This window comes from Mangifera indica, chromosome 15, assembly GCF_011075055.1.
Source record: "Mangifera indica cultivar Alphonso chromosome 15, CATAS_Mindica_2.1, whole genome shotgun sequence".
Classification (NCBI taxonomy): Eukaryota; Viridiplantae; Streptophyta; class Magnoliopsida; order Sapindales; family Anacardiaceae; genus Mangifera; species Mangifera indica.
This window is the reverse complement of record NC_058151.1, coordinates 14,618,605-14,630,558: the sequence shown is the minus strand read 5'-3', so window position 1 is coordinate 14,630,558 and position 11,954 is coordinate 14,618,605. Positions and strand designations below refer to the sequence as shown.

General features: G+C 36.8%; 3 protein-coding genes across 5 annotated transcripts; all 3 read right to left on the bottom strand.

Moving 5' to 3' along the window:
* Window positions 1-332: 332 nt before the first annotated feature.
* Window positions 333-2,068, bottom strand: LOC123197337 (protein MODIFYING WALL LIGNIN-1-like). The gene is made up of 3 exons (XM_044611587.1): window positions 1,553-2,068; window positions 1,266-1,471; window positions 333-917 (listed from the first exon to the last, which is right to left on the bottom strand). Exons 1-3 carry the CDS (start codon window positions 1,658-1,660, stop codon window positions 683-685), a joined length of 549 nt encoding a protein of 182 aa, XP_044467522.1. The 5' UTR covers window positions 1,661-2,068; the 3' UTR covers window positions 333-682.
* An 876-nt stretch (window positions 2,069-2,944) lies between these two features.
* Window positions 2,945-6,806, bottom strand: LOC123198286 (long-chain-alcohol oxidase FAO4A-like). 3 transcript variants are annotated; one of them, XM_044612972.1, is made up of 4 exons: window positions 6,651-6,806; window positions 5,455-5,679; window positions 4,963-5,232; window positions 2,945-4,876 (listed from the first exon to the last, which is right to left on the bottom strand). In XM_044612972.1, the coding sequence occupies exons 2-4, from the start codon at window positions 5,641-5,643 to the stop codon at window positions 3,014-3,016; spliced, it is 2,322 nt and encodes a 773-aa protein (XP_044468907.1). In that variant the 5' UTR covers window positions 5,644-5,679; window positions 6,651-6,806; the 3' UTR covers window positions 2,945-3,013. The 3 variants fall into 3 exon arrangements, with proteins under 3 accessions (XP_044468907.1, XP_044468908.1, XP_044468906.1); XM_044612973.1 differs by having other exon boundaries at window positions 5,455-5,676; XM_044612971.1 differs by lacking the exon at window positions 6,651-6,806 and having other exon boundaries at window positions 5,455-5,688.
* A 626-nt stretch (window positions 6,807-7,432) lies between these two features.
* LOC123198285 (long-chain-alcohol oxidase FAO4A-like) lies at window positions 7,433-11,574 on the bottom strand. Its single transcript, XM_044612970.1, has 3 exons — window positions 11,151-11,574; window positions 10,651-10,920; window positions 7,433-9,396 (listed from the first exon to the last, which is right to left on the bottom strand). Exons 1-3 carry the CDS (start codon window positions 11,373-11,375, stop codon window positions 7,543-7,545), a joined length of 2,349 nt encoding a protein of 782 aa, XP_044468905.1. The 5' UTR covers window positions 11,376-11,574; the 3' UTR covers window positions 7,433-7,542.
* Between the last annotated feature and the right edge of the window lie 380 nt (window positions 11,575-11,954).

Below are 11,954 nucleotides of genomic sequence, written 5' to 3'. Positions count from 1 at the left end.
CTTATGCTGCAGTAGACAATTCTGAACCTTGGTTTGAGGCTATTCTCTTTTCATTCAGAGAGTTTGAAATCTGGGATCACCGAGCAATTTGTTAACCACTAGTCCTTTACTTTGTGATAATCCAAACAGAATTGAGGCTTTTATTGAAGTCTCCCTGCATGGAGAATGTGGTTGTGGGTATTGAACTATCTTAGAGATAGATGTTTGTCTGTGGAAATCCCTTTCAATGTAACCTACTTTCTTCAACTATAGGTCTGGCCTTTAATTTGACTATTCTTTCACAAAACTTCTGAAACATTTAATAAGCGTGGAATGAAAAGGAAGCATCGAAATCGAAATAAACACTTGCAAACCAGTTCATTTTTGCCTGTTATTATCCATCATTTGTACTTAATTTTTTTCCAAATGATTTAAAATAATATAATAACTTCTTTTGATGGGATGGAAGATCCATCGAAATCAACTAAAAAGCTGAGTGGGAAAATATAAAATTATACAAATGAACTGTCTGTGTCATTTTTTGTTGAAGATTTATGATTTCTTTTGAAAAATAGGCAGAGATCAAAAGCCTCTGGTACCCACTTGAGCACCATCTTTATCATTCAAATGCCATCACCTGGTGTAGCTCTTACTTGATGAAGCTCAAAGAATGGTTTTAAAAACTTGCCCCATTTTGTGATTTTCATCCTGTCTGCGCATGTATTCTTCGGCCTTGTTCTACATAACTCTTCCTTCGGGTCAAAAATGCTGCAACCAAAGTTGAACCTAGGCTAACGAGGGCTAGACCCCCTGAGCCAATAAATACACCATCTTTCACCAAATAGCACTCTCGGTCCAACCAACCTTGCCCATATGGCTGTCTCCTGCTCATACTCGTGGCTGTAGTTATTAAAATAGCAGCCACTCCAAAGCACATCCTGTAGCACTAATCAACTCAAAACTATACTCTTATAATAATCAAAATCCCATTTAATTATGTTTCTCATATCATTATAATCACATTTTATAGGCTTTGGATCTGAGACCCAATTAATAATCTAAGCCTTCTCCAGCTGTCCATGTTCTAATGTCTTCTATTTGACAATCTGGTCTCAATCAAAAGGCCTCATCTTTTGGAATTTTGTGGGTGCCAGAAATTCAAGAATCAATAGAGTGATATCAATACTCAGAATATGACATTTTTGTGTGCATGGCATATGAAGTGGGTCTATTATTAGTTGCGGGATGGTCTAGTTTATCTATCAAGAGAATGAATGAACACTTACCAAGAAAAAATCACAACAACTGTAACAATTGCAGGTGTCTTAGCCTTGCTACTGCTTCTCTTCCCTCTTGAACAAAAGTTTGCACAGATTTGCAGGTTCCCAACAACATGAGCAATACCAAGACACACCAGAGCCACAACTCCATATTTGTATGCATTACTCCCTGGTAAATAACACAGCTTTCCGTCCACCTTCAGATCTTTTACCTGCAAAAACAAGAAAACAATTATTGAAATTACCAAATAACTCTCTGTACAGAAACAATATTCCAAAAAAATTAATCTTACCTGTGCTTTCTTACTCTCAGCAATAAAACATGAAGCGAAGGTGGCAAGGCCGAGGGAGATGACTATGCTGAAGGTTAACACGAGACTGTAGTGGTGTTGTTTCTCCATGGAGGATTGTGTGGGTATGAAGGTGAATTGGAAGAATAGAATTAAGGAAAAAGGAAAAGTCTTGGAAGTTACTCAAGGGATGGAAGAAGAAAGATAAGGTGGAGTGAAATAAGTCTTGTGGTTGGTCCTTGTATTGTCTTGGTTTCTTCTTCTGGGGTTGTTGAATCTTCCTTCCCAACAACAGTTTCATTGCTTTGAAGGAGAGATACCATTCTTAATCGTATGTAGAACGTTTTGGAATATTTGAGATGCTCTTTTCTAAATTGTGAGTAAAATTTTCTTGTGTGCAACGACTCTAGAGAGGTGGTCAACTGCGGTTGGCTTTGAGGATAAGTGAAGAGAGAGAGAAAGAGAGAAGTGACAATACGATAAGAAGTTGATAGGTTTGGAGTTATGGTTCGATGCCTTTTCATGATAACTGAAGTGGGTTTATTTGAAATTAAGAAATTCCCTATTTGAGTGAGATTTACATCAACAAAAGATATGGTTGATATCGATCATGATGGAGCCATGCTTCTGCAACCAAATTCCATCTATAAAATAAGAATAATAATATAGTAAAAATAAAAGTATGCATGTCACAATCATGGATTTAGTGATGCTTTAATGTTTCTTCAGAGAAACTTCCTTTAAAGGTGAGCATTTTGCTTTCCCCTGTTGAATACTGGGCATCTGTTCAGATTATTATCTTCCAACACGTGTTCTTCACTCCATGGCAGTAAATCGTGGCATTAATGGCGTTGACCTTCAAAGATCCCAAGTTTTTACACACTAAAATGTATGAAATGCTGTAAAATATACATATATGTGTGTGTATATGTATGTATGTATGTATGTATAAATGAAAAACAGAGTCATCAGAAGGCAGAGTAGGCCTAAAAAACCAATCAAGCATGCCAGTAAAATGCTTTATCAACAAATATACCTTCTCCCACCTTCGTTCCTAACTTAGGCTCAGCTGCGACCAAACTGTGGACCCACTAATGGCGGCTTTTTTCTTTTCTCAAGAGGTCCAATGATAAGCCTCTACTTTATTGGTTACTTACTGTGAAAAAGTTTGATTGAACAGGCAATGTTCTTGTTTTGCATGTTTTATAAAGATTCTGATCTATATTTCCTTTTTTAACTGAACAATAAATTCAATAAAGAGAATGGTTTCTTGAACTGCACATTTTGAAGTTGTTTCTCAAAATCATGAAAGATTAACAACTTTTTTTTTGTAGATTTATATCAGTGATTGATGTGAAAGAAGAAATTTTTGCCAAAAGATGTTATGGGCAAGACTTTAGAGGCTGACAGGACCCGTAAATCCATAAAGTAGATAGTCTCTTAGAGAAGAGGATTACAGTAAATTTATTCTTGTTGTAACAGGCAATCAGTACCAACTCTTTTCCTTCTAAGAACTTCAAGTACAGATTGTGCAGTGCAGTAAGCAATAGCCTGAACAGTGACCATAGGATTCACACCTAATGCAGTTGGAAACACACTTGTGTCTGCCACATAAAGTCCTTCTACCTCCCATGTCTCCCCCATTTGGTTCACTACTGATGTTTTTGGGTCAATTCCCATCCTGCAACTGCCCATCTGATGAGCTGAACATAGCAGTGTCGATAAGTCTCTCAATGGTCTGGAACTTTCTTCTTTCACAAACCTTTCAAACTCAACTGCACTCACGTGCTTCACATTTAGTTTCTTCCCCTTAGGATGATGTGTTCCTATTTCTTCTGCTCCAGCTGCAGCCAATATCCTTAGCATTTTTTCTAGTCCTCCCTGCAGATTTTCTTCATCAGTGGCATTGATTCGATAACTTATTGAGTTAGGTGAATTCACTATGCCTGATCCTTTATCCCTCGCCAACGCAAATATATGCGCTGTCCTGGCGAACTTGCACATCTGCACTTTCATGTCTTCACCCGAAGTCCATGGCACCAAACTTGAGAACATTCCAGGATGTAATGAAGGTGTTTGAATCAGTGCTCCATATCCTGACTTGTCAAAATTAGCAGCAACAATAGACATAGCTGTCAATATTCCTCCTTCATAGCTCTTCTTCTCTTTCTCTGGCCATCCATTAGGTGTATCTGGAAAGTAGCCCCATGCCATTGTCACAGGGTGAAGATGCAGGTTTTTGCCAATATTAGCATTCTTCAAGCCACTTCTTTTTAACAGAGGTGGGGTACTCAGGGCACCACATGCCACAATAGTCACTTTAGATTCAACTATGCAGATGTCTTTTACTCCTTTGTAATCAAATTCAAAAGCCACTCCACTTGCCCTATTGCGATCTCGTCCTTTCTTTCTCTTGTATAGAACTTTTATTGCCTCACATCCGGGTAGAATGGCACCATTACCAGAATTCACCAAGTCCACAAGCCATGTCTCTGATGTACCCTTCTTTCTTCCATCCTTGCAACCAAAACAGCACCAACCACAATAATGATCTGGTGGTGAATTTCGTGGTATATTTTGTACTGGATAACCCAATTCCTCGCACCCTCTTCTTAAAACAGCATTATTGAATCCTTCTTCAACAACTTCCAATTGAACTCCCATTTTCTCACACACTACATCAATTGCATCCGTATACAGTTTACTCTCAAATAACTCCAATTCCAGCCGGTCACTCCAGTCATTAACCACATGTTGTGGAGTCTGAATTGAAGCTGACCAATTGATTGTAGAGCCTCCACCAACAGTAGAGCCTGCAAGTAGTACCATTCCTGCATCTTCAGTGACAAGCAAACCACCACTTAAGTACATCTGGTCCAATGTAGGACCTTCAAGAAGTGAAAGATTGGTTCGAGCACAATAGTTTCCTTTCTCTAAAACAAGCACTTTGTAACCAGCTTTTGCAAGAACACCAGCAATTACACCACCACCTGAGCCTGAACCAACAACTACTGCATCACATTTTACTACAAAAGAAGGGTTGCTTATGCTGCTTGCTGCATTAACATTTTTGCGCCTGATAGAGACAGGGAAACCAACTTCCCTCAAACTATTGGCAGCTCTGTCTATTGGAAGCTGCATACTTATAAGTCCTTTATAAAGTGATCCATAAAGCATTTCTTCATCAACATTTTCTTGGATTTCTTCTTCCCTTTCTCCTTCTGATTGTTTTAATTTTCTTGTTTGCTTAGTTTGTGTCTTGAATTTGGGGTCTGGTCCACTATAGCCAATTGCTTTCCATGACAGATTCTCATTCTTCTCATCTACCTGAAACAATAAGAGTTGCTGTCACATATATAAGAAAAAATAGAAATAAAGTTGAAATACTCATAATTACATAAACTTATAATGACCTGAGTGAAGAAGACAAAAAGAATGAAAATCTTGATTGCATTGTAGAAAGTTCTGAGGAGATGGAAATAACTAAGAGACCATGAAAGCAGGATAGCTTCCCTTTGATGTTGAGACAGCTGAGGGAAGCTATGAACATAGGGAAAGTTGGTTGAAAGACAGAATCTTCCACAGAGTATCAGGCTTCCAATAGATGTGGATAGGAACCATAATGTCACTCTCATCAACCATTTCCTTGGATGTTTTACCCTCTCACAGAATAGCCCTCCTACCTACAAGTTAATATGCAAAAAATAAACATTACAGTTAATTTAAAATCAAAAGAATGAAGATCCAAAGAATCAAATTATAATTTATTCATTGTCATTTTGTAAGACTATGATGTATGACAACTTCTAAGACTCGTCATACATGCAATGTTTCTCTAATCAGTGCGTCTAAAAGTTACTAAAAAAAGAAAGATGAACTGGCTATATATAGAAATATTAACCTACACATTCTGGGGTACTAGCCATGGAAGCCGAAGCCTGAAAGAAAGTGGCAACATTCTCGTCTACCTTGGTGCTGGAGGAGACAGTGATGGATGGCAAAAAGGTGTCACAAATGGCAGTAAGAGACTGCATTTCACGGGGGAAAAGTGAGTTGGCATAAAACTGTTGAGTCTCTTTGTCCATGTTGCCCATCTCGATCACTGTATGCTCTTGTTTAGCATCACCCTGCTGTTCCATTCTTAATATATTCAGTCCTAGAAAACTAGCTCAACGAAGAGAAATAAAAGTAAAGAGAACATATAGCAGAGATAATGAGCAACTAAATGTGCACGATCACAGAGGCCTATTTCTGCATGGAGGCTTGTTCTGGTAACTTGAATTGGAGGTGACTTGATGTTTGTTAATTGTCTTGTTATTCCTTTCAAAGAAGAAGCAACAATAATTTAAAGAGATACCATTCCTAAGTGTGAGGAAATGAATCAAGCAAAAAAGAAATTGGAAATCAAAATCAGTCATACAGAATAACACAAATTCAAGTGGTTCAGTTAACAATACCTACGTCCACTGCCAGTTTCCTGATTAATTTTATGATACAAGATATAGTAGATATATTCCATATTTATATTGAAATCTAGGATATCATCCTCTGTCCTTTAGACCCCAGTTATTGGGCTACACCTCGCAATGACTTCCAATCAATTTTGCAGAGATGTTCTTTAGACATGATCTTACATAAAGATAGTTTTGGAATAACTTTGGTAAGTAAATTTTGTGTGTGTGTGACTTGACTCTAAGTCTGGTCAAGTGAAAATGATGACAATGAGAACTTCTACCTGTGCAGAAATTTCATTAATAACAATAAAATATATGCACCTATAATGAACCTTACTCTGCAAATTGTATATTCAACAAAAAAGAATACATTGAAAATTATTATTTTATATAACAACCAATTCTATAATAGATTTAAAACAATCAATAATACTTGATATACAAATATTGGGTATTAAAACGTATCAACAAACTAGTATATCATCATATAATCGAATGATTTTAAATTTATAATAAAAGAAATTCTCCACCAACAAACATATAATTATCAAACTTCTTTATACACCTCTCAACACATGGTGAAATATATTCTAATTATATAAGAAACTTAAACAACACTCAAATATTGATGATATTTAGACAATTACCTTAAGAATCTGAGCAAAGTTGATCCTTTTGAACGACAATTAATAAAATCCCTAATTCAAACTGACTTTTATGGAAATATTTTGTTTCATAGTATGAGAAAGAACTAGAGAAGGAAGAAAAAAATCATACAGAAATGAAACAAAGGTGATGGATAAGTGAGGGTTCTGCTTTAACTTTAAAATATATTAATGTCAAATTGTATTATTAAGGGACAAATTTAATAGTTGGAAAAACTTTTTCCAAAAAGCAACACCAGGCTACAGCCCAGGTTGGCCTACACTACACAATTATTGACTCTAAAAGATATACATATATGGAGAAGACAAAATTGTTGGTTGAAGGAAAAAAATGACAGAGTATTCACACTTTGATTTGTGGGCTAAGCAGTGGTGTGCACATTCTGGAAAAAGTAGCTTTAAGTGACTTTCACATCAAGGAAAGGTAAGGTAGATTTTGATTTTAACGGAGCCTTGCATTGTTCTGCACTAGAATCTCATGTAACAGACATTGATTTGGTGATGCTATAATGACTTCCTTAAAGATGAACATTTTGTTTTCTCCAGTTGGATGCAGAACATCTGATAGCATCTGTGGTTTTTTTACTTTATATTGACTATCTAGATGAAAAATGTTTATTTCATTCAACTTATACTGTGCTCATTTTATAAGTTTTACGAGCATTCTGGTCTAAATTTGTATGTTTTTAACTGGTTTTCTGGGAAAGGCTTTAACTTTCCAGGATCATCAGTCAGTCCATAAATTAAAAGTTCCTTAGAAAATATTAAGTTGAATTTATTCTTGTTGTATTGCTTGTAGAGAACACTCGAGCAAACCTGATGATGTTTGACATTTATTACATGAAGAAGATAAACATGGCTGGTTTAGTTATGGTTAATACATACACTTTTTCCTCTTCAGAATTTGAAGAACAGATTGTGCAGTGCAGTAAGCAATTGCCTGCACAGTGATCATAGGATTCACACCTAGTGCAGTTGGAAATACACTTGTATCTGCCAGGTAAAGTCCTTCAACTTCCCAAGTCTCCCCCATTTGGTTCACTACTGATGTTTTCGGATCAATTCCCATCCTGCAACTGCCCATCTGATGAGCTGAACACAGCGGCATCGATAAGCCTCTCAATGGTCTCGAACTCTCTTCTTTCACAAACCTTTCAAACTCATGTGCACTCACTTGCTTCACATTTAGTTTCCTCCCCTTGGCATGATGTGTTCCTATTTCTTCTGCTCCTGCTGCAGCCAATATCCTTAGCATTTTCTCTAGCCCTCTCTGCAGATTCTCTTCATCTGTAGCTTCCATTTGATAACTTATTGAGCTTGATGAATTCACAGTGCCTGATCCTTTGTCCCTCACCAACGCAATCAAATGGGCTGTCCTGGAGAATTTGCACATCCGCATTTTAATGTCTGTGCCCGAAACCCATGGCATCAAACTTGAAAACATTCCAGGGTGTAATGAAGGTGTTTGAATCAGTGCTCCATATCCTGACTTGTCAAAATTTGCAACAACACTAGACATAGCTGTCATTATTCCTCCTTCATAGCTCTTCTTCTCTTTCTCTGGCCATTCATTAGAAGGTGTATCCGGAAAGTAGCCCCATGCCATTGTTACAGGATGGAGGTGCAGGTTTTTTCCAATATTAGCATTCTTTAAGCCACTTCTTTTTAACAGAGTTGGGGTGCTTAAAGCACCACCTGCCACAATAGTCACTTTAGATTCAACTATGCAGATGTCTTTTACTCCTTTGTATTCAAATTCAAAAGCAACTCCAGTAGCAATGCCGCAATCTCGTCCTCTTTTTGTGCTGTGTAGAACTTTTATTGCCTCACATCCAGGAAGAATTGCACTGGTACCTGAATTCACCAGGTCCAACAGCCATGTCTCTGATGTACCCTTCTTTCTTCCATCCTTGCAGCCAAGACAACACCAACCGCAATAGTGATCTGCTGGTGCATTTCGTGGTATATTCTTGACCGGATACCCCAATTCTTCACATCCTCTTCTTAAAACAGCATTATTGAATCCTTCTTCAAGAATGTCAGATTGAACTTCCATTTTCTCAGACACTACATCCATTGCCTCCCTGTACAATTTACTATCAAAAAGCTCAAGCTCAAGCTCTTGTGACCACTCATTAACCACATGTTGCGGAGTCTGAATTGAAGCTGACCAATTGATTGTGGAGCCTCCACCAACAGTAGAGCCTGCAAGTAGCACCATTCCCATATCGTCAGTTGCAAACAAACCACCATTCAAGTACATTTGATCCAACGTAGGACCTTCAAGAAGCGAAAGGTTGGTTCGAGCACAATAGCTTCCTTTCTCCAAAACAAGCACTTTATAACCAGCCTTTGCAAGGACACCAGCAATGACACCACCACCTGAGCCTGAACCAACCACCACTGCATCACATATAACTACTAAAGAAGGATTTCTTATACTGCTTACCGCATTAACTTGCTTGTGCCTAATAGAGACAGGGAACCCTGCTTGCCTCAAACGGCTAGCAACTATGTCTCGTGGAAGTTGCATAGTTATGAGGCCTTTGTAAAGAGGTCCATAAAGCTCTTCTTCATTAACATTTTCTCTGCTCTCTTCTTCTCCTTCTGAGTTCTCATACATGGCTTGTTTCAATGTTTTGCATTGCCTGGTTTGCGCCTTGAACTTAGGATCTGGTCCATTGTAGCCAATTGCTTTCCATGACAAGTTCTCATTCTTCTCATCCACCTGAATCAATAAGATTTTATTGTCACTTAATTTGCTCATAATAGAAAAAGTAATTGGTATAAAGTATTGAAAATTGCATGTATAGGAGATTTCATGAAAATTTTTGGCTGGAACAACTTGCAGGGCTAAATTCTGTAGTTTTGGATTTGAACCCTTCTCTCCAGCCCATGGCCTTAACCGGGCTCAAATTTGTGTTGAATGTGGAATGTGAATTTGGCTCAACTTGAAAATTGGCTCAAATCCAAAAGAATCGGTTGAAGTTTGAACCCGTTTAAAAAAAAAAATTTAATTTTAAAATTGATCTATACAGATTTAAACTCAAATATATAGATTATTTCAAACTCAATTTGTTTTATAAAAATAAACTCAAGCCTTGACTCGTTTGATACGAGCTCAAACAACTTAAATCAAATAGTTTGAAATGGGCTCAAATCTAAAAGATTCAATTAAAAAAATTTTAACTTTAAATTCGATTTAAATTAGTTTGAACTCAAATATATAGATTAATTTAAACTCAACTCGTTTTATAAAAATGAATCCAAACCTTAACTCATTTAATACAAACTCAAATAACTTAGCTCAAATTCAAACTGATACATAAATCATGTATTCGTAAGTTGCATATGTTAGGTTTCTATGTTCAGTAACATGAATATCGACTGTTTCTTGACAAAGTCTGATATCCATAATTAATTAAATCTTGACTACACCCCAAAATTGATAAGATGCTAGGCAAGGCTGGCCCCATAAATTCTCTCTTTGATGTAATGCTTCCCTCAAATGAACGCCGTTTGATCATATAGACATCAATCTACAGCCATACGATGAAGTAGTTTTCTTCAAAATGCTAGGAATTAATGGTCTCTAAGGAAAGTTGATTTCATTTTCTCTTCACTTAAGATTTTCCAAGTCAAGCTAAAGTCATTTTCCTTGGTGAAATTTACCTACTTATGTTATCTATATTGACATTTTCGTGCAACATCAAAGTAGTGAAATTAATGTGTTATAAATGAAGTTGAATTTGGAAGGTTATATTATGAACTTGAATCCCACGTCAGGTGGTGATGCAGGAATTAAAATGTTCACCTTAGGCGTAGAAATTGGAGAGAGTAGGATCTTAAATGTAAAATATGAGATTTAGATCCACATTTATTATATGAAATTTATCTCGCTCTGGACTCAACAATCTCCGAAGTTTCCATATTTACGAGGGCATGCATTATTACAAATTAAAACATATATAATAGTAATTACCTGAGTGAAGAAGACAAACAGAGTGAGAAGCTTGATGGCCTTGAAGAGCATTCGGAGGAGATGGAAATAACTGAGAGACCAAGAAAGCAATATAGCTTCCCTTTGATGTTGAGACAGCTGAGAGAATCTATGAATATATGGAAACTCGCTTGAAAGGCAGAATCGTCCGCAAAGTATCAAGGTTCCGATGCAAGTAGATAGTAACCAAAGTGACACTCTCACCAACCACTTCTTTGGGTGTTTCAGCCTCTGGCATATCAGCCCTCCAAGCTGCAATTTTTCCTCACAATAAATGCAAATTAAGTTATGTTATTTCAATGAAGACTATGGCTAATTTTATAGTAAAGTATATTATAATATATAAATATATAATATACTTTTATATAGAATTGTCAGTTTATGAGAATGAAAAAACCAGCAACATGCAACTTCGATTTCATGCGGCTTCTGAATAGTCAAAAACAGAAGTTAAAGATGAAGCAAGTGTATAGATATCCTACACGTGCCGGGGTACCAGCCATGGAAGCTGAGGCCTGAAAGAAAGTGGCAACATCGTCGTTGGCGGCGGAGACAGTGATGGAGGGCAAGAAGGTGTCACAAATAGCAGTAAGAGAGTCCATTTCACGGGAGGAGAGTGAGTTGACATAAAACTGAGCCTCTTTCTCCATGTTTCCCAACTCAATCACTGTTTGTTCTTGCTTCCCAGGACCATTTTCTTTCTCCATACTTAGAAAACTTGGCTGATGCTTAACGTGGGTCAACTTGGTAATACTTATAACACTAAAATAGAGAAAGAGAGAGAGAAGTGAAGACACATGTGGAGATGATGAGCAACCAAATATGGAGGTCACAGAGGACTAGTGTCGAGCAAAGAAAGCTTGTAAAAAATATGTAAAACGCTTCATCCCTGAACTCACGGCAACTGCCTTCATTTAATATGAATATATAGCCATAAGGATGTTACTTTGTTTCAATTTAATAATGAAATAATTACCGGTCAATCAGCAATTTGATTGAATATTGCTGGCAGCTGGTGGCCTGATTCTTTCTGTTTATTTAATTGATGTAGTTTGTCTTTACCATGCATGATTTTGTCAACTTAATTAATCTATAAATAACATACGTTAGAGCAGTACAATTTGAGCAAGTATAGGTGCATATATAATTACTGATTTTATATATATATATGTAACATATGATGTTGCCAAATTAATTCTTATTAATATGAAAATGAAACAAAGCTGTATATTAACATCTCTTTTAATAGCTTCAAATGTTGTTATCTCATTAAACCATATAACTTA